Source organism: Toxorhynchites rutilus, chromosome 3 (assembly GCF_029784135.1).
Source record: "Toxorhynchites rutilus septentrionalis strain SRP chromosome 3, ASM2978413v1, whole genome shotgun sequence".
NCBI lineage: Eukaryota > Metazoa > Arthropoda > Insecta > Diptera > Culicidae > Toxorhynchites > Toxorhynchites rutilus.
Genome location: NC_073746.1, coordinates 62,675,690 through 62,698,551, shown reverse-complemented (window position 1 = coordinate 62,698,551; position 22,862 = coordinate 62,675,690). Strand labels below are relative to the sequence as shown.

Below are 22,862 nucleotides of genomic sequence, written 5' to 3'. Positions count from 1 at the left end.
ACGACCTAAGGTCCCACCGAGGTTGGTTACTCGATCTTTCCGAAGGTTGCTCGTATCCCAGTCGGTACCACGGGGAGGTAGAGATAGGAGTTGCTGAATCATAGGCTACCATCATAAATGGATCATCATAATGAGTTATATGTTCGCTGTATTCAGCCATTTACCGACCACTGTTTAATATATACATGTGGCCCCGAAAGCAGTGCATAAGTATTGATCCATCCTTTCCAAAACTTTTGCAACACACCAATACTTCGATTGATATTATATGCGATTATGATTTATTCGGATTTCTTGTAAGACTTGGCACGTGCAAAATTATACGAATTAATGTTTGCTGGGTTGGTTTGTGAGTTGCAGCAATGAGAGTGAAGAAACTTTTGTTATTGTGCAAAAAATGGAAAAATACGAATTTCGTGTTTAATGGCAAAATTGCATGAACTGGGCTTCGAATTGCTTCCGCATCCATCGTATTCTCCAGATCTGCTTCCCAGCGACTATTTTCTGTTCGCAGACCTGAAGAGAATGCTCGCTGGCAAGAAATTTAAGACCGATGATAGAGTGATTACAGAAACTGAGGTCCATTTGGAGGAAAAATCGAGAGTACTGCTATGTATTATAAAAATGGTATCAAAAATTGCAAGATCGCTTTGACATCCCCTTCTTGCTGATTGTCAGCCACATCAGCACCTTCTTGGTGAACTTGGTGTGTGAAATAAACTTCACTTCGGAGCTCACTTCTATTGTGGGGGAAGTGAAATACGAAGTGCCCTGCCAGTCGTTGCCACCCAAGGTGAGATAGGTCTCGTCGTCCATGACCAACGCCACGTCGCGATTCGCCGGGAAAATCGACTTCACCATCTTATTCAGCCGCTGCCGCTGCGTCATTGCCAGCAGTTCCGAGACCATTGAACGGGACTTCCTCTTCCTGACATGTATGACCATGTTCGAAAAGTACTTTTTCACTGTTTGGCCGGTTGCACCAAGCCGGTTGCCAAGCGCACGCATATAGCATCTTTTCCATCGATCTTCCTCTTCAGCATCCTTGGGAGCTTCTTGTCGCTCAGGGTCGTCGGCTGTCCGGAACCCAGTTTTCTTTTGATGCTCTGATTGTTGTCCAATAGTGCCAAGATGTTGTAGATGCCGGAACGAACGTATCCGGCGTCCACAAAGTGCTGCACGTATTGGACGCGGCGGGGTACCGTTCTTTGATCACACTTCTGAACGGAGTAGTTTCACTGTTTTGGTCATCACGGTTAGAGTTCGACTGGTAGTGCTGTCAATTTTTTTCTGCTGACTCATGGGTTACTCATGGGTTGATTGATGATTGATGCTGCATATGTATTTTCGTCAGTGCGTGTGAAGGTAAACCCATGAAAAATCGGCAATTTTTGTCCATTTTAAAATGCAAACGTTATTTACTTAAAGCACCATTTGGTCCTAATTTCATCCGGCAAAAACATCATTTTCCTAATTCCGTTAATTACCAGTTCCTTTTTAGATGTTGTACCTATCGCTATTTGGTCCAAACTGAATATCTGTTCCGGAAACATCAAAACATTGGACAGCGTCTCTTCCTCGAAATACTCACGAATTTCTTAATTGATTTCTGGCTCTTGATTTGTTGCTCGGAAACGGCTGCACGATGCTTTGTCAATACGCTTGGCACCCGTCTTGATATTTCTGGATGTCATTGCCAAATGCCAAATGAGAACAAGATGAAAAATCGTAACTTCTCTATCGGTACAAAAAAAAAAGAATATATATTAATCACATACCTCACTTTGGTATTTGTTCTTCAACTTCATTTCATGCCATTTCGTTTCGGATTTTTTACGGTCGTGGAGGGCATTAAACACGAAGGCTTTGGATCGTCCCAGGTACTCTGCGATTTCGCGTTGGCTGTTGCCTGCCTTGGACATTTTGCGGAAGACCATCCGCTGTGTTTCCGTGCAATTATACACGCGACCCATTTTTCATTGAATGCAACTAAAATTCGAGAATTAAAACCTTACACACTTCTTGTTTACATGACAAATACTTACCAAAAAACACAAAATACCTCGAAACAACACTCGAAACAGCCGAAACGAGAAACTGCTCCCAAATTTTGTTGCGTCATTTTCGTTGGTAAGTATGCTTAAAAGGCATATTTTAATGAATGACTATTGTTTTAACTACAGATGTTATAAATTTCTTGAACAATGCAAATAAATTATTATAAATATATTGAAGCAATGGATTGGATTATTTTTTCTCAAAGCTTTGTCACTTTCTTTTTTTGCTTGAGCAGTGGTATTTATGTTTTGTCCGACACTGTAGTGTACTAGCTGATCCGGCGAACTATAATAGAAATTTATTTTCAGACACAATTTTCGCTCAAGATTTTTGATTTATTTGTTTTTCTGTTTGATACAAAAAAGTAAATTTTCATTCATTATTTTTAAAACGTGTTATTCAACCTGTTAATTGCCATTTTTGCTTCACTTGATTAATTAGCTTAAGCTCAATTTCGCGAAATCCAATTGGACTAACAACGATGTCACTAAAAACATATGGGAATTATTTTTTTCACATTTTCTCTCAAAGCTTTTCAAAATTTCAAGCATAACATAACATTGATCTACGAGAAGAAACGAATACAACAAAATAATTTTTTCGCGCTTAGCAACACATTTGGCCTTCCATTTTTATTTATGTAGATAGAAGATATAAGAGTGTTATTTACCCTGAAAATCCATTTCTACTTTCGAACAAAAATAAATTTCGTTAGGGCAAACATCGAATAGACTTTCAACGCTTATCATGATGTATTTGTAGAATTCAATTTCCGTCCTGCCTTCAGAGTTTTCCGAAAATTTTCCGATTTTTCCGACAGATCTTGTAGAAAATGCCAAAACCAGTCACCAATGAGAAAGTTAAAAACTAAATATAAAAAAATTAAATAAATAATGATTCGTCTATAAAATTGAATTGCATATAAAAATCAGGACAAATATCCTGCTAAATCAGAGCAGATGGTATCCCTACTCATTCTAAAAATGGAATCCTGAGATTGATCAACGCCATCGAAATCGAAATAAAATTTCAACTACCCTACGAATATGAGGTATTTTTCATACATAATCTAGATCTAGAACTAATATAGAACCATTTTTCGAAAAATAAAAAAGCATCTTTCTGCATACCTTTTTACTCTCATGTGACACTATGATTTTATCTAAATATGTAGAATGTTTCGAAAAAATGTTTTCGACTTTTAAAAGTAGTGAAAAGAAATTTGATAGATGGCGTACGAATTCGCGTTTGTATCACTGTGCGTTATATTCGATGAACAATTTTCTGAGTGTATTTTAACTGTCAGCCCACCTTTTACGGCATTGCTTTTCAAATTGGAACGAGAAATTGTCGTAAACACCAGATAAACACGGACGGTTTAGTTAAAATCGGTATTTTCATTTTCAATTGCTGCAGTAGCATCACTTATTCGTTGCATTATTGCAGATAGCAACGGAAGCAACAAGCTATGGATCGTAACAAACCGAGCTCAAGTGCTCGGTCATCGAAAAAACCTATCAGCTTACCCCAGAGCGAACTTTTCGCCTTGGGGTCCAAATCGAGTGGCAGCTCACGAGATGATGGAAAGGGTAAGGGCGTAGTTGGTGGAGTGTCGGAACGGAAGCGGGAAGCTTCGGCAATCGCTAGTGTCGTCGCTGCCAAGAAGATGAAGCTTGCTGCTTCCAGCGGTTCCTCGTCGCTAACGTCGATACTGCCGGGAACTAGCAAATCTTCATCAGGAGGAGACAGTTCGAGTTCTAGTAGTGTGCTAGAGTACTGGGAGCAGATGGCACTGGAGTGTGACTCGGTAGATCTAGTGTCCTCGGTATTGACTGCGATCGATCAACAAGACAGTGACAGCGTTGTAGGGTACATTTGTGGCGCCATCAAACTGCTGGTGTCTCCCAAATCTAAATCCGAGTCGATTCTATCTCTGTCCCTGCTCTACTTGGCGAAAGTACGGCCTCATTTATTCTGTAACGAAACTGTGACGGCTGCCTTGCTATCGGTATTGAAGAGGGACAGTCAAAACTCGTTCAAAGGGCGGAACAACCCAACGGTTCATATTTTGGCTTGTAATCTGCTGGCAAGAGGATACAGCGATAAGAAACAATGGCCAGAGAATGTAATTCGGACATACATCGACGATGCTATCAACGACCGAGTTTGGGTCGATTACGAGGAGTGTGCACCACTTACGGATAATTGCGTAGCTGCGTTCGGTAGTAAAATTCCACCCAAATGGATGCTTCAACCTGAGCTGAGTACCCTGAATCCGAACACCAGAGATAATCTTTCCATTGATGACGAACACTCGACGGATAGTGGAATGTTTGGTGACGCACTTGGAAAAGACCCAGATGCGAATCCTCCACGCTTCGTACATATTCAAGATCAGGTGGAGAAATTAATCGTTGAAGGGGCGAAAGATCAATTGAATAGAAGACAAGCCCCCGATTGTTCGACAAGAACCTTTCTGAAGTATCTTTCTCTTGCTTGTGGAATTCCGGAGGTGAGAGCACTCGCAATACCACGTCTAGAGATGTGGATTCACAATGGAAAGCTCATGAAACCTGCACAGGAATTGTTGACTTTTATCTGCTATAATGTAACTGGTCAAAGCACAAAGGATCACGAGGTGTTATCAAACCTGGTGAAGATGCGACTCAAAACTAAACCGCTGATAAACATTTTCATGATCTGCTTAAAAGAGATGATCAACTGCCAATCGGAGATTTTAACCACAATGCTGAAATATGTGGTCCAGAACGAACTTTCGAACGCGCGTAATCCTAATAACATGGGTATGCTTGCTACTATGTTTCAGGCTAAACCGAACGAATCGGCTCGACACCTCGCTGAGATTTATCAAGAATGTTTACTGCAGCGTGAAGATGTCCTGCGAACACTGAGGGTGTTCCTTCGGGAATTGGTGAAAATGTTACGTTACGATATCCATTTGATGGTGTTTTGTAAGGCATTGTTGACGAACCGTGCGGATTTGACTCCACAAGTGGCGAACTCAGAGTTTCGTGACCGAATTTTTCATTCCATCGTTGATCTGGTTTGTTTGTGCATGTTTCTCTCGGTGTCTCCCCAGGTCCGGGAAGCTAACGCGTCAATCAGAAGCGGAAGGGAACCGAAGAGTTTCCCTGCTTTGACCACGTTCTATCAACAGATGTCACTGATTCAATTCGATGCCCTGACATGGATGCATGAAGTCGTTCCAATCGTATACAAACCTTCTCCGAACGATTTCAAACTAGCTTTCCACAAAATACTTCTGCTAGATACCCCAGAAGCCTATGCGAAGGGGGATCAGTGGCCCCCTGAGCCTGAACGTGCTCCGCTCCTGAGAGTGGTATCGGAAATTCCTCTCCAGCAGAACTCAATGTTGCGTATCATTTTGATAGGAATTACGAAGGAAATTCCGTTCACTATACCAGACACCATGGAAATTATAGAGCAGCTTGTTCGTCGAGCAGGATCTCTTCGACACATCGATTATCCGCCGCTGGAAGTGGCGAATCTAGAAATAATCGATCTGCTGTTTAAAATGTCCGAATATCACCATCCGGACAATATAGTCTTACCCCAGAACTATGAGCCTCCGAATTTGGCCATTTCCTCCCTGTATTGGAAAACATGGATAATACTGTTACTCATATCGGCTCACAATCCCTCTATGTTTGGGTCATTCTGTTGGGAGCAATATCCAATGCTGCGCACACTGATGGAAATGTGCATCACCAACCAGATTGGTCCCACGAAACTTTCGGACGAGGAGCTACAGGTTGCTGCCGCCGAGAAGAGCCAAATTCTGGAGTTCGAGAATCACCTCGCTTCCAATATCATCACGGAGCAGAATAGTCTGCTTCTGTCGCAGCTTATACTGATGGATCCCCGTGGCGTAGCGCGTCGTCCACCCAACCAAGTTTTGGAACAGATCCAATCTCTGAATGTGACTCATCGGCTGGGCCATCTGCTGTGTCGCAGCCGTAAGCCCGACCTGCTGTTAGAAATAATTCAACGACATGGAACCTCTCAATCGATGCCGTGGTTGGCCGATTTGGTGCAGAACAGTGATGGTGATTTCAACCATCTCCCCGTCCAGTGTTTGTGTGAATTTTTGCTATCAAACTCGGGCACCGTCATCGTGGAGAACAGCCGTGAGGCGGAGCTGCTGCTCTATCTGCAGAAAGTGATTCAGGACGAAAGTGGCGATCATCAGACGATTTGCGAGGTTCTCGAGTATTTCTTGAGGCGGCTGTCATCGTTTTCGAACCAGGCCCGCCAATCGGCAATACGTGGACTGAAGCTATTATTGAAGGTAAGCGCACCGGTGTTTGATTGTTGACTCGATGTAATTTTTTAATTTTATTTATTTGATTTGAATCAAGAGGATGAAGAGTCATCTTCTAGCACAGCTATACTCAACATGCGGCTCGGGGCCCCACGTGACCCGGTGGGCTCTTCTGGTTTGACTATCTGGTGTTTCTTTTTTTATACAATTTTATATTTTGTGGTAGTAGATCGGTGCTAGACAAACCCGTGTTGAAACTTAAGACGCGTCCACATTACGCCGAGCGGCCTTGGCCGCCCGGTAAAGCCGAGTAAATGTGGACGTACCGCCCGACGTGCCGAAAACCGACTCGAAACAAACCGAACCCAACCCGAAACAAGTGGGTCCGGTTCGAGAAAGTCGAACCAAAACAAAACGAAGTAAATTAGCGTTGACGACATTGTGCTTCGTGTGTTCGTGACGGATTCGTACATCCGATGAGGCTTCGGCTTCGTGCACCCGATGTGGCGTCCTCATTACATAACGAACCGAATATGCCGCCTGGTATAGGCCGATCGGCATCATTCGGCATAATGTGGACGCGCCTTTAGATACTCAGAAACTCAGCTCATTAGCATTTTAGCTGTAACAGAGCCGAATGTCACATGTTTATCATATCTTTAATTGGCACCTTACACAGTTGCCAATTTTCGGCGTTAGAGTATTCCCTTCTATACCATTGCATATGGTACACATTTACACAGTAGCCATTTAGGCGTAAGAGTTTTCCTTCTGTTCTTCCGGACAGCGGAGACAGGTGATTGATCATTGTTGAGTTATTTATAGAACAACATCCCGATGTGTCTTGCAGAGCAGAGCAGTTGTATGGATGAATCGATCTTATTTCGACCGTGGATCGATCTCCATCGCTGATGATTGTTGCGTGGACGTAGTTATTCTGTAACAACACAAAGATGGTCAATGAGGGTCCTGAGTTTTGAACTCACGATCGATCGCTTACTGAGCGAACGCGCAACCAATGTGGGTACGGAGACCCCCCAGAAAAGCGATACTCCACGGTGATTCTCGATCTTGATTTTGATTTCCTGCTTAGTGAATTGGAGCAATCGTGGCTATCGGCGTGGCAGGAAATCGGCTAAGCAAGTGGTCTAGCACAATACTTCAAAAGGGGCCGAGGAATGCCATCTGCTCCAGGACCTTTTGATGCATCAATGTTTTCCAGGGTTTTCATGACAACAACTAGTGTGAACTGCTGTGTTGTAATGTTGAAGTCATTTTTCTGTATGCGACTGATACTCGTTGGAAGCAATGGTGGTGAATTCGTGTTGTTCAAGAGAAGTACTAGCAGTGATCCCATTGAATCCCACTTTGTCCGGAATATGGTTACTAGACCACTGTGATTTGACGAACTTCTACAACTCCACCGGTTTTTGCTTCAGGTTTGTTTGCGTTCGTTTGGCGTATTCTTCGTGGCTAACCTTTAGGAAGCTGTCTGAGGCTGTTTTCACTATCGATTGTTCGGTTATTCAGATATCGTTTGCGCGACTTACGCAGTACATTCCGTTAGTTGCGTAACTGAGAATTCCACCAGGGTTGCCATGAAGTACGCCTCGCCACACGTCGTTGGGGAGGAACCCGTGGATAACCGGTTTCGTGTAATTTGGCATAGATATCGGGTTCGATTCCCGTTCTGGCCGGGGGATTTTTCGTCAAAGAAAATTCTTCCGGCTTGCACTGTGGTCGCGCGTATTCTAGAGCTTTCAGAGTACATTCAAGGCGTGTTATTCGGAATAGAAATCGCAACCAAGTACTACTAATAAAAATGACGCAAGTAATGCTACGTTGAGAAGACAAAAGTTCCACTGGAACGTTAGTGCCATTCAAGAAGAAGAAGACGATCATCCAATACATCTACGGAGTCTCCGGTTACAATTTGTTGCCAGTCGGTAATAGAAAAGTCGTTTAATGAGCCGTAGTTACAAAGCCTGAAATTCGATTGTGGAGAAGATTCGTGATCAGACGTTACGATCGAGTTGCATTGAACGTCCAGATTGATGATGAACGGCCTGTGATGTTGGTCTATCTCCAGTAGTGGTGCTGATGGCTCAAGAAGATTAACAACATCGGGCTCAGTGATGAAGGCTAAATCAAGCAGGGCCTGATCACGAACACCATTGTCACATACGCTTTCACGTCACTTACACTTCACTTAATCTTTTTGTGTATATCATCCATATCATCATTGTCACGGACAGTTCCGTGTAAAAATAAACTCCGTGAAGTGAAAGAGTTCATTCTCGTTAATAAGAGACATGTCAGTTGCGTTTGAACTTCAAATCGGTTGCATAATTTCGGACGTTTGAACGTTATGTAGGTAAATTTAATACAGTGTATGAGATAATATTCCTTTTAATTAAGCTTTTAATTAATGTTTTAGAAAGACAAGTTTGCGATTATATCTCGATGATTCGGTATTTCAATACCAACTATTCGGACTCATCCCATGATTCATTTGCTGAATCAAACGCTGGTTCAAAGATGAGGAGGAATACTTGGTTGCCCGTGAATAATGTATTTGTTCAACATATGGAAATGTAATTTCATTTTCTCTTTCTATAAATTACTCTAGAGATAAAATATTACTATTATGTATAATAATGAACATCTCGCATTTTCTTTTTCTTAGCTCTGTCTCACTCGTTTGAATATTGAGAAGCATTTAGTATAGGTCATGTTTGGAATCATTTTGTAAGAACCATTTCTACAATTTTGTTGATTAATAATACCTTCTTTAACTCATTGAAACCCCGAATTTATCCACCTCGTGATCAGTATAATCTGAGCTACTTTCATATGGGATTCCTTTTATCCTTCCTATTCTCGTGTAATTTGATATGCAGGCTCGAGGTTTGATTTAATTATTTAAACAGAAACTGATTAACAGCATCGGTCAGAAACAATCTTCATATGAAAAACATCTGATGGGTTTCAAGGAATTTTCTAAAAGCAGAAAGTGATGCAGATTTTCTTTAGACGATGTTAGATAAATGAATAATAGATAAATAAAATTAATTCAATTTCTTCTTCTGTTTCAGGTTTTTCAAGATCCAAACGAATCGATACCCATCGAGAGCAACAATTCCGACTGGTTGCTCCGATATTTACCAGTAATTCCCCACTTTATCTACGCTCGGCCTAACGTGGTGGTACAGCTTCGAGCTGCCTGCCAGGTCGAAAACTCACCCGAACTGGTCATGGTTTACATACAATTCATCGCAGCCCATACTTCTATGGACTCGGAGCCGGATATGCTGGAACACGTGATGGATATGTCACACTTGATTGTAGAGCGCAGTACCATCTTCTCGCACATCATTCCTACCGCGATCGATCAGAGCGAGGCACGGGTGCAAACGCTCAACTGTCTGTTCGTTATGTTCAACAACTTCCTCATCAAGTTGAGGGAATTCAAAATAACGCAGGCCTTCGCGGAGTACCAGGATTTACTGCTGGTGCAATTTGCGGACGAGAGCCAATGCCACATTCACCTCAACATAATTCAAGCCTTCGTGATACTGTTAACGCATTCTACCTATATTCCGGTAGCGTCGCAAATTTTGGACTATTGGTTCCCGGAGGGAGCGCCCCCTCCGCAAGCCTTCAATATCGACACATCCGAACCGGTGCAGATTCTGCCGGACTGGTTGAAGCTGAAAATGATACGAAGTAACGTCGAGCGGTTGGTGGATGCTGCGCTGCTAGGTTTAACACCCGATCAGATCGTGCTTTTTGTGCAAAACTTTGGCACACCCATTAATTCGATGTCGAAACTGTTGGCACTGTTGGATCGAGCTGTAATCGAACAGTTCGATGCCGTGAACAATGCAATCATGCACAAAAACTATCTGGCGCAGCTGGTAGAGATTCAACAAGCCAGAGGTGCCAAAAATGGACACATCTCGATTCAGGCACTAGAGCTAGAGAATCGACCTATCGGGGATCCTCCGATAATGAACGTGACGGTCATGGAGCCGCTCCACATCGATCTGGGCGATAAAACCCGAACCAGGACTGTCTCCGAGCACAGTAGGTCTGGTTCCAAGTCGAAAGAAATCGAGGAAGCTGTGGAGATTGTTCTGACGCATCCCGCTATCAGCAAACCAAACATGGCTAAGTATCGCAAGCTGATTCAGCGGCTGACAAGTGCGGGAAAGTCCGCCAAGTCGCAGGAGTACACCGCGAATAAGGTACTGAATTATCTCGGACGGCTGATTAAAAGCTCCCAGGGACAGTATCTGATTAAGAATTGGATACAAAATCCGCAGATGTGTTGCTTGTTTCGCTCGCTGCTGGATATCGCACCGGAAAAGTTTGAAAACTTAAATTTTCTCCTTCATGTTTTGGACGAAATCATCAAATATATGAATCCGACATCAAACACAGTGTTGTTGCAGGTATTGTTTCCAAAGGGCCTGGCTGGGTGAGGATGTGAAAAATGCCACCAAACCAAATCAGGTGCTCTACGGAAAATAGGATATTTTGACTATTTTTTTGAATCCCTATGTCTATGAATTTATGGTGAAAAACGTATTTTTCAATTTTTGCACGCCATTCTCAATTGCTTCGAGATAAAAATTTGAACAACATACTGAAAGTGTATCTTACTATGGTGTATCAAGAAATATTATCAAAAATTGTTTTCATCAAAAATTGAAATAGGGTAAATAATCTTGGTTTCTCCGATTTAGGGTGTTTTCACTCAACTAGTAAATGCAAATCGATTTTTCTTTATGAAAATCACATCAAGAATCAAGACTAGCTTGGGTTTTTTGAAAAGCCCCAACTCTATAGTAGCTAAAACTACCATAAGGCGTTTTTTTATCCCTTTTGTTTATTTTAGGCTCAATAGCAGCATTTTAGCTGTAACAGAGCCGAATTTTAATCGTGCACATGTCACATATTTATCATATCTATAATTAGCACATTACACAGTTGCCATTTTTCGGCGTTAGAGTATTCCCTTCTATACCATTGCAAATGGTACAAATTTACACAGTAGCCATTTAGGCGTAAGAGTTTTCTATCTGTTCTTCCATTATCCAGTTGAGACTGGACAGCGGAGACAGTCGTTGATCCATTGTTGAGTTATTTATAGAACAGCAGCCCGATGTGTCTTGCAGAGCAGAGCAGTTGTATGGATGAATCGATCTTATTTCGACCGTGGATCGATCTCCATCGCTGATGATTGTTGCGTGGACGTAGCTATTCTGTAACAACACAAAGATGGTCAATGGGGGCCCTGAGTTTTGTGGCTACGGAGACCCCCTATACCATAAGGCGCTGACATTATTCAAATTTTTACCTTTTTGAACGTTTTTCCTCAAGAAGAAATTATGATCAAGGTTTGTCCACCTTTGATCATGGTTTGTCCGGTTTTAGAAATCACCATATTTGAATGGAAAAATTCGAATTTTTATGTAGATGCTGCATTTCTCATTGATTGAGTTTACTGTCATCATATTGATCCATTCATAATTTAGACTTTCTTCAGAATATTGTCTTCTCTAGGGAAGTGTTCACCTCAACACAGAGAAACTTCATTTCTGCTATGCGCGAAATCATGATCAGATTTGAGGTCATCGAAATGCATTAGTTCCATGTTCTAGCTATGTAAATATGATACAAATAGTGTGTAAGCATGATGTTTACAATATTTGTAAAAGTTATAATCCAGAAAGCGTCTGAATACGTTCCAAATAGTCATCTGGTGATTGATTAAAAGTTATCTCAAATGAAGGGCGCATTGACACCAATAGAAGGTGGATTTCATAATCCTTTAAAACATGTGAATCCGTAAAAATATACTATAAAACTACTGTAAATAATGAAAAAGACAAATTTATTTATGTTTTGAAACATTCGATTACCTGATTTGACACACGTGCGCTGAACTAGAGCATTCAAAAAAGTGGACAAACCATGATCATATTTTCGACTGGACAAACCAAAATCATTTACCTTAAATTTAACTTAAATATTGTTTTTTTTTTTTTTTGGGATTTAAAGATTCAGTACTACTCTAATTCGCATTACAGTGGATACAGATCCACTAAATTATAGTGAATTCGTTTTTGTTCAGTTTCAACTCAATGCCACATTAACTGCTGTCAAAACGTTTTTTTATTCACTCAGTTTCAACCCAGTTTCGCACTAGGTTCACTCCAAAAGCTGTTAGTCTCGCACTGAGATTTTTCACGGGTTCGCACTCGGGTTCACCAATACAACTAAACTGAACTGTCAAGTTCCGAGTATTGTTTTGGAAAAATCTAAAAATAAAGACTATGAAAATGGAAAACCTACTGTTTTTGCTTTTGTATTATTGGAATCGTAATCCTATTCGGATTCTGATTTTGAAGAGTATATTCGCATAGACGGCATTAAGCTTTGTTTGCTTTCTTTGGGAGGCGAAAATAATTATGGATTTTCAGGTGAAATAAACATAAATTATGAATGAAAATTTACTTTAACGTATCGAATACTTATTTCATGTGATGGAATACGCGGTTTTTTTTCTGAAATTCTGATCTGATAGAAAAAAAAATATCTCCCATGCACTAATATCGCCACCAGACGTCGACACTACACATTTGTCATCGCAAATACAGGGAAACTTCGATATAACGTACCCTCGTTATAACCAAGGCGCTTGCATAAATGTAGAACAGGTGAAGCAACATCATCACTTCAATAAGAAGGGGATTACGGTTTGTGGAGCGGGGGTTGTTTGTTTTGTTATTGCTAGGATACGCCATTTTTGCATTTTCACATGCAAGAGTAGTGGATATGAGAATGAAATTCTACAAAATCATTCTTTCTTTTTCACATAAATTCGCGAAACCCGAACATAGTAGGCATCGTTCGAATAAGCGTCGTAGCAGTTTTTAGAGAGCCGCCGGCAGCTTTCTGATGCTGTTTGTAAACAATACCGACAGCATTTCCAATATGGCTGAAAGTGCATTTCATATGATTGTTTCACCTGGTACATATAGAGGCGCCTTGGTTATAACGTACCCTCGATATAACGTCACTCGATATAACGTACACATTTTCAAAGTGTAAAGGAAACATTTTTTCAATTTTTTTTTCTGATAGAATAATGGAATATCTGTATTGTGATGCTAAAACAAGTTTTGTACCTTCAATCAATCCCGAAATACAGCTGGTTTTGTGATTCCGGATTCTAAATGAATCATGTTTTAATCAACAGTACGAAGGGAAACATCATGAGAAAGGCTGGCTTCATCTTCTGATTGAAGTTATTCATTAACTTTACTAAAAAAGCAACACAATAAAGTATTATATACTACCTTTGTGAGTACTTTATTATGCTTCGATATAACGTACAATTCGATACAACGTACAATTTTGAAAGTGAAATGTACGTTATATCGAAGTTTACCTGTATAAACAAATCAGACTATATAACGCACACCAACATTCGTGAAACTGAAAACGTTTTTTTATTACAGAGTCAGTGTGGCACTAACTCAGTTTTGAAAAAGGAATTCGCTATTAGAGGTACCATCTGTCCTGATTTAGCAGGATATGTCCTGATTTTGAGATGCTTTTGGAGTGTCCTGATTTATTTTTGGTATTCTAACATTTATTCATAAAAAAATGAATTTTGTTGATGAATTATATTTTTTCTCAATGTATTTCGTTTTTGAGTGAAAACTTTTTTTTCTCATAACTAAATTTTACGAGCGTTAAAGAGTGACAATTTTTCGAATTTTCCAAAACCTTCACATCCCAAATTGGGCCTCATTTGCTTGATTAGTTCTAGAGTTATGCAGAAGTTTGTGTTTCTTTTGTGTGGCATCCCCCTTGCCCTTGAGAGGGGGTAGGTGTGTCGAAGCACCATAGAAACATTTATTGTTTCCTAAAACCTCCATATGCAAATTTTGGTTCAATTTGTTTGATTAGTTCTCCTAGTTTACATGGTTTCGGGACCAAGGGCATAATTTTTTTTCTTTTTTTTTCTTGAAAGCTGAGGCTTTTTCACATAACATATCCAAAAGCAGGAAGTGGGTTATATCTATGGTATAACCGCAAGGGTGACGTAGGACTATCGTTGATTTAGAGATCATTTGTATGAAGTTGAATCTGAATTCATTCTGAATGAATGAATATTTGGAGAACTTCGAAAACGAGAGCGTTACGTTTGAGGCACATGGTTTTATGCATCCAATATTGGATACGGAAATATCCTACTGTTGGGGAAGAATAATCTTCAGAAGCTATCCTGTTGATTGCGATTGATTGAAAAATCAGAAAACCAAAAGTATTTGGTCACAGTGTTACATGGATAGAAAACATTAAAGTAAACTTTTTCACATGAATGTAATTTTAAATTCCCAGAGGAACTGGCAGATTATTTTCAGTAACGATTAGATATTTCCACATTTTCCTCGATACTGGAAGCCCACCAGTGGTTAATGCTAACTCGATAACCATCTGTTAATAGCACTTGATTGAAACATATTTGGTCACAGTGTTACATGGATAGAAAACATTCAAATTAACTCTTTCACATGAATGTATTTTTAAATTCCTAGAGGAACTGGCAGATTATTTTCCGGATCTTTCTCGATCCAAACGGAAAGAATTCCGTGCGTGTATGTGTGTCTGTGTAGCGGCTGCTTCGAGATCTTCCCGGGGATCCGTTTGTAGCATCACTCTCCTCCTGATGGATTCCCTTCTGGCCTAAGGTGCACAAACAGGCTCTTGGTGACACCGTTCATCCGCGCTTTCATGATAAATGAAGAGCTTCACCACAACAGCGACAACATGCTCCAATCGCTGTTCAATTAGAACTGAGTGGATTTCCGAGCGGCGCTCGCTTATATACCGATTGGTGATTTCAATAGCCTATTTTGAAAGCAAATTTAAGACTATTGAAACAAGTTTTTGGATCAGAAAGTAACAAGTATAGAACGCGTAGACATTTTATCTTTCGAATGAAGTGTTTATCATACCATTTCGTTCAGTTGTTTAGGAGCTATTAACACTCAAAATCTCGGTCTCCGGCGTAACGCTTTCGTTTTCGAAACTTTGATTTTACACCCCGGTATAGAAATGAAAGACGTGGTCCTACGTCAATATCAGAGGGGTAACATTTTTTTCGTTTTCGAGTTATGATTTTTCAAAGCTAACATGTTTTCAGTTTTCGTTTAATATTCCTATGCGAATAGACTACATTCATGCGACTAAAACCAAAGTACGACATGACAAACCAACTCATTGGCTTTAAATTGATATATCGGTCATCTAAATCGGCCCAGCAGTTCAAAAGTGATGTTTTTTTAAAAAAAAAGTAAATTTAAGAAAAAGAGGAAAAATTATTTTTCGTACCATCGGTGAATTTTTAAAAATTATAAATCAAGAACAAAAAATAACGCCTCCCTTGTTTTTGGATATGTTATGTAAAAAATTCCTCAGTTTTCAGAAAAAAAATATATATAGTGCCCTATGTATCGACACCATGAAAACCATAAAAACAAATACAATCAATAATTACTAAAACAAAATCCAAATCTTCTGCAAACGTAATATTTTTCCAAGAAAGGATAGCTAATATGCTTTAATTTGCTATGTTGATCATCTTAATCCGTTCAGTGGTTTGAAAGCTATTAATTTGTGAAGTCATTTTTGGAAAAAAGAGGGAAATACACATTAAAACGCATTGTTTAGTAAATACTTATCTGAAGTGGCTATCGATGGCTCTTTTCAAGAAGCGATATATCCAAATCTGTGAAGAAGGAAGACGTAAAATAAAAGTTTAAAACATTAATTTGTGCATAGAATAACAAAAATATTACTTTATTGTAGGTTTTCTTCACAATCATGATCATTGCATATTTTTGTTTATAATCATGATCTTCTCGATGTTATCTGATGAAAGTCTATTACGTCTTTCACTGCAAACATATTCTGTAATCGAGGAAAATCATTCACTCATTCGCTCATTCGCAGCAGCTTCTGAATCATGTAGGGAAAGACGGGGTAAGACCGCCCCCCTAAGAAAACCAATTTTCAGTGAAACGTCTTTCAGAATCTGCCCTATTTGTTGTGCTGCATATAATTGAGTATATAATAATCTACTACTAAAAAATGTGTAACAGTTGATTGTATAACATTTTTGGCGTTTTTTCATTAATTTTTGAAATGATAAAAAATACTTTTTATTTTGCTGACGGGGTAAGCAAGACCACCCGCGGGGTAAAACGGACCATGATGGGGTAAGACGGAGCGATGCTATTTTCAAACAGTTTAGCCTAGTGCTAAAGTGCTAAATGTTTAGAGTTGTTCATAAACTACACACAAGCTTCTGAAAAGGCCATCCATATTCCACGTGCAGAGTTTTAAAAATATTCGGGAAAAATGTACCAAATTTTCGGTATTTATAAGGACGATTATCTACGTGGGCCTCAAAATCTCTCAAAATATGTTCACGTGAAGTCTGAATGACCCGAAGTAGGTATTTCTAGTTCCGATTCGATATGTTGTTTCGTTCAGCCAGTTCGAATGCCAGTTCCTTGACATCTCGCATTGTGATGGCGTAGAATCGATTCTCTAGCTGCAGCAAATGCTCCACCAGTTCTTGTTCCTGAGTAGTGGAAAAAACTGGATCAATGGATCCGAGCTTCATCGTCCGTGATTTATTGCCTTTGATTTTTTGGTGGTTCTATGTCTTCCAAAACTTACTGATGCTGTCCTGATCGACATGCCGTTATCCACTTTCGCTTTAGCCATATTCAGCTTATCTTACGTCCATTACATCCGCGACATGCATTTTTTTGCACCTTACGCGCATTTTATATTATATTTTACATACCTTTTCACGCAGGCTGAACCGGAACAATCTACAGAAGGACTGGGATAATGGAAACTAACGGAATATACAGTTTTTGCTGGAGGAATCCTTATTTTGGTTACCTTGAAAATTAGATCGCTTGCAACCGTAATGGACGGAAACTTTATTTTGTTTACAATTTTGATATTCCGTGCACTTAAGTGTTGCAAGGTGTTTCGAAATGACAAAAATATGCTATTAATGCTTCTTGCGTAGCATATTTTCCAAAATACAGTGGAACCCGTTTATCCGCGAGCGGATGATCCGCGGTGCGGATTATCCACGAAAGCGAGTTCCATAGTAATTCTATAGAGCTCCCCAAAATTTGTCAGTGTGACTTAAAGACTTGCTCTTTTGTTTTGGTTATGGCTTTTATATTATTTTACCACTGGTGCACACGACCTTACAGATGGATAGTTTAATGATTCCTTTATTGATAAAACATAGTTTTCAGGCTGAAATATACTTATTTCGTGTTTACACCTCGTATATCGCATTATCCGCGGTGACCTAGCCTGACTATTTAGCGGATAATCGGGGTTCTACTGTACTGAGGATTTCTGATAAAACTAGAAGTGGTCCGCCTTACCCCACCGGGCGGTCTTACCCCGTCTTTCCCTTAGGCTTGAAGTTTGCCAACCAATGCATCGAATTCCTCCCACACAGATGACCGCGCTTCATCTGACTGCTAACTGCTACTTGCTTAATTTTTTTATAGCTTTTGATACATTATCTGTATTATTAGTATGTTTAATCACAATGAAACCGTTTAACTTAACACGTTGAGCCCCGTGTCGGTTTCTAAGGACTGACATTGAACTTCTCGTAAGAAACACGTTGATTACTGGGACTGATAGTTACAAAGTAACGAAGGAAAAAGACCATAGTTTTTTTTCGAATGTTTTACGATATGTGACTAATATATTGTCGAATTTCCGACTGTTTTCTTTTAATATAATACAATAATTATTGGGAGCGGGGGAATTTTTTAAAATTATTTTATTTTCTAGTTTTTAGTACATTAGCTGTATTATTAGTACATTTGAACTTTTTTTTTAAATTGGTTTATTTATGATTTTGATGATTATATTTTTCCATTTCATATCCATATAACTGATATACGGGAGTTGGAGTTAATAAAAAAAAATTGATCATTTTGTGACTGCGGCCATTCTTCTTTCTTTCTTTATTTTTAAGAGGCTTTAAACTTTGCAGTTCATTCGCCTCTAACAGCGGCCATCTTGGATTTGGATTTTTTATGATCTACTGCTTTCTACTCAAGGGGTTGCTAAGATGGTCGCCTTTTTGTAGCCAGCATAAAAAATCATGAGTATAGAAATCATAACCTAAAATTAAACATAAAGTGCTATATATAAAGTGCGTATGAGTCATACGGTATGAGGCATGATGTCGACGCCAACCTCTCTCAGTTTCTATTCTGTTTTCGCATGACATTGTCGTGATAAATGGTTTGCTTGCTCAAAATTAAAAAGAAAATCAAAATTTGGAAATATATATTTTTTTGTACCGCGCAACATTGTTAAAATTCAGGAAATAAATCACACATATTTTGAAAATGTGTAGGAATACATTGAAATACGAATTAGAGTAAAACTGAATCTTTGAATCTTAAAAAAAAATCGATTATTAATTTTTTTTAGTACTTCAATTTTTGATGAACATTTTTTGATAATATTTCTCGATACACCATAGTTATATGCACTTTCAGTATTTTTTTTCAAGTTTTTATCTCGAAGCTATTGAGAATGGCGTGCCAAAAAAATTAAAGTACGTTTTCACCATAGATTCATAGGCATAAAGGTTCAAAAATAGCTAAAACATCTCATTTGCTACCCTATACAATATTTTCCATAGAGCTGGTGATTTAGTTCGGGTGAATTTTTTATTTCCTTACCCAGCCAGGCCCTTTTGGTTCGCTGCAAATGATTACACAAAAACTTATTTTCAGATACTCGTGGGTAAACGCCAACAGCTTATCAAGGTTGCTCAGAAGGAAACGCTCCAGGTTCAAAGCCAGTCGCAGACTTTACTGCAAGTTTTGACCACCAGCAAAGCTTCAGAAGTGGAACACAAGGGCAAACAGCAGCTCCGCCAGACAAGCCGGGATGAGATGCTTAACGTTATCTCCACCCTGCTCAAAGGTGGCAAACGAATCGCCCTGGAAAATCCCGAACTGCAGTTCGACAAACGAGGTCTGCTGGTGGACTGGCTAGCTAGTGCCGATTCCGAATTGATTCACGTAAACAAGGAGATTCAAATGGATTTGTTGTTCAATCGAACGCTGCCCCAATTTCGACCCTATCTTCTCTCGCTGATGAGTCATCAGACCAGCTGGTCCACTCTTCACCAGACGGTGGATATTCTAATGGAGGGTTTCAACCCAAACTATGATCCATGTTCGGTTTTGGATTTTATCGATACGATGACAAGAAATCCGAAACTTTGGCAGGGAAGAGACAAGTCGGTTCCCAAGCATGAGCAGATAGAGTATATTGTAACGTTCAACGAGCGGCAAATTAAAACCTTCGTCGATTACGTATTGGCGGAAGACGATCAAGAGAAAATGTGTCAACGAGTTAAACTTCTACTTCAGTGTATTGTTCGCAAATCGGAACATTTACATGCTATGGTTGGATATGCGCTGGAAAAGAAGAATAATTCTTCGAAGAAGTTTCTTCAACAGTTGTATCTGAACATTCCACCGATGAAATTCCTAATGCCCCATATCGACGGTGTTTACGATGCCGACGTTCGGAATGCAACGGGCTGCGTTGGAGATAAATTTGCCTACTATATCATTACGACGATTACTTGTCTCACGAACCCACGGGACTTCCAGCAAATGTCCGCCGAGATGGAACTGATTGTGAGAAAGCTGGCCGCTTCCCATCCGGTATTGATGCTGCGACAACTATCACTTCTAGCCACGCTGCTGCAGGGAAGAGCTCATATGGATCTTCATGTGCTGCGATCCGAGTATCATTTTCATCTATTCCATCAAGTTATTGGGATTCTGGAGCTTCTTCAACCGCTCGTTTTCGACGACAGCTATAAATCTGGCCTCCAGAATGCTCTCGATTGCTACTTTGCTCTACTGAGGAATCACGGTAATGTGAAGGAGACCTACACGCTCATATACCGTTTCATGGAGCTCCTTCAAGCTTATATTGGCGCTAACTCGAAAACAGCTATCGCGTTCATTCTTAATTACTACGAACTCTTAAACGATCTTGCTCAGCAGCACTACGACCTTCAATCGCTTCAACTGCTGGTACAAGGTCTCTCGATGCTTAGAATACGGCAGTCGTCCTCCTCGGTAGCAGCGATCAAATACGAACCGGAAGAACCCTCGCAAGGAACCTCTAAGGATATCAAGCCAAAAACAAGCCATCCGAACGACCACACAACAGTCGTTGTCATGATGTCCCCTTACATCAAGAACGAAATACTTCCCCAGCACTGGCTTGAGCTGTCACACGCTCTCCGATCGCGCGACATAGAGGACGTTTCCATCCCACTGCTCGAAGTGGATGCACTAACAGTGAAGCGACCTAACCTCCTAGAGGATGTTTTTGACGAAATTATTCGCTTTCTTGTCCACCCATCGGGCGCCGTGCGCCAGACGGCTCACGGACTGGTCACACGCTGGCTCAAGCAGAGTCCGGGGAAGTTTTCCACCAACAGCACTGCGCTAACGTCGTTTGTGCAGTGTCTTTACCACGAAGACGTGGCCGTGGTTCAAACGGCGCTCGACAAGGCCACCGAATATGTGTTGTGTCTGCAGGAGTACGCGCCGCAAATCATGACGACAATGTTCAATCTGGGCATCAGCTGCAAGATCAACACCTACCCGTCGATTAGACGTTGCGTACTGGCCCTCAAGAAGCAGCATGCGTGCTGAGAGGACCTCAGATCACAGTGATGTATCTGCGCGGGGGATTAATAAAGTTAAGTGTACCAAATTATTGTTGCTATTTGATTTGTTTGTATTCGAATGTCCCACGGCATTCTGAAAATTATTTCGCCGTGAACTGTAATATCCTTTTACAGTTCACGGCGAAATAATTTTTAGAATCAACTTAGTGTCTAAACTATCAAACACAACAAAAAAGTTTCCAATCTGAGTTATTAACTTAAAAGAAAGTCAATGAAAAGAACGTTTATCAAGTGATTTGATTCTGCTTGTTCATGCTACCCTCCACTAACCGTCTATGGCGCTGCGCACAGTACAACTGTAGCCATGTACAGCGGTAAAACAGGTCGGTACAGGTACAGCGATTGTACCGAGTTGCTTGCATGGTTCTAGCGCTGTACATGGTGACAGACATACAATTTTCGAAGTACAACGCAAGTACAGCTGTATGTCTGTCATAAGTATAACGCTGTACACGTACGGCGCTAGTACAGCTGTATGTCTGTCCCTTGTATTATCTCCATCAGAATAGTCGGCCCTAAGGCAGTTTTAAATTGCTAAAATTAGTATGGATTTTTTTTCTTGGCATTATTCACATACTAGAAGTACGTTGTTCTGACCCTAATTTAAACTATTTTCAATGAATTTTCAGATATTCTCACCAAAACTCACCATTATATAATAATATAAAATTATCTTTTGAAATCATTTTTGTATGATATTCTTCCAATACTTGCAAGCAAAAGTGATTTTCGTATACATAGAGTACTAATTTGATTGTGAATAATAATTTTCATCGGGGGGTCTCCGTAGCCACATTGGTTGCGCCTTTGCTTAGTTAGCGATCGATCGTGAGTTCAAAACTCAGGGCCCTCCTTGACCATCTTTGTGTTATTATAGAATAATTACGTCCACGCAACAAATAAGATCGATTCATCCATACAACTTCTCTGCTCTGCAAGATACATCGGGCTGCTGTTCTATAAATAACTCAATAATGATCAATCAACTGTCTCCGCTGTCCAGTGGTCTAACAAGATAATGGAAGATAAGAAGGAATACTATTACGCCGAAAAATGGCAACTGTGTAATGTGCCAATTATAGATATATGATAAACATGTGACATGTACACGATTAGAATTCGGCTCTGTTACAGCTAAAATGCTAATGAGCCTAAAATAAATAAATAAGACAAAAAAAATAATTTTCATTCATAATTTTTATTATGAAAGTGTGTTCATATCTTTTGCAAACCTATATTGTTATGCCTACTCCACCATTTCGTAATACGAGGCTCAATGCCGTCAACGCGCGAGATGAAAAATAGAAGGTGGGAAGATTCACGGGTTTTGCTTGTGTTAAACTTTGATTGTATTAGTAGCCAGGAAGATAAGAAGTTCACATACCAGGCATAACAGTCAGTTACTCAAATGGTACAAAATTGAATGTGTCAACGAATAACGTTGAAAGAGGATATACAGAAAATAATTACATATTTCCAAAAACTATTTTTCGCGTTACATTCATCATTTGAAAAATAAACAGAACATGTCACGAACCAAAATGTTTCATTTTTGTTATTTCTTTTATATCAGAATTAGTATTCTAATTTTTACTATGTTTGGATTTTAGAGCATCTTCATGGTAGTTTATC

At 39.9% G+C, this 22,862-nt stretch overlaps 1 protein-coding gene across 2 annotated transcripts; it reads left to right on the top strand.

Annotated features, from left to right (window-relative positions):
* Positions 1 to 3,363: 3,363 nt before the first annotated feature.
* Positions 3,364 to 21,248, top strand: LOC129777803 (integrator complex subunit 1). Of its 2 annotated transcripts, none has more exons than XM_055784291.1 (4): positions 3,364 to 3,449; positions 3,505 to 6,388; positions 9,457 to 10,815; positions 19,243 to 21,248. In XM_055784291.1, exons 2-4 carry the CDS (start codon positions 3,527 to 3,529, stop codon positions 21,193 to 21,195), a joined length of 6,174 nt encoding a protein of 2,057 aa, XP_055640266.1. In that variant the 5' UTR covers positions 3,364 to 3,449; positions 3,505 to 3,526; the 3' UTR covers positions 21,196 to 21,248. The 2 variants fall into 2 exon arrangements, with proteins under 2 accessions (XP_055640266.1, XP_055640268.1); XM_055784293.1 differs by having other exon boundaries at positions 3,379 to 3,449; positions 3,509 to 6,388.
* Positions 21,249 to 22,862: the final 1,614 nt, after the last annotated feature.

Excerpts from the sequence above, each read along its gene's own strand:
- LOC129777803 (XM_055784291.1), top strand. The coding sequence starts at position 3,527 with ATGGATCGTAACAAACCGAGCTCAAGTGCTCGGTCATCGAAAAAACCT. Across the intron at positions 6,389-9,456 it reads GACTGAAGCTATTATTGAAG|GTTTTTCAAGATCCAAACGA; the intron begins GTAAGCGCACCG and ends CTTCTGTTTCAG. Across the intron at positions 10,816-19,242 it reads CAAACACAGTGTTGTTGCAG|ATACTCGTGGGTAAACGCCA; the intron begins GTATTGTTTCCA and ends ACTTATTTTCAG.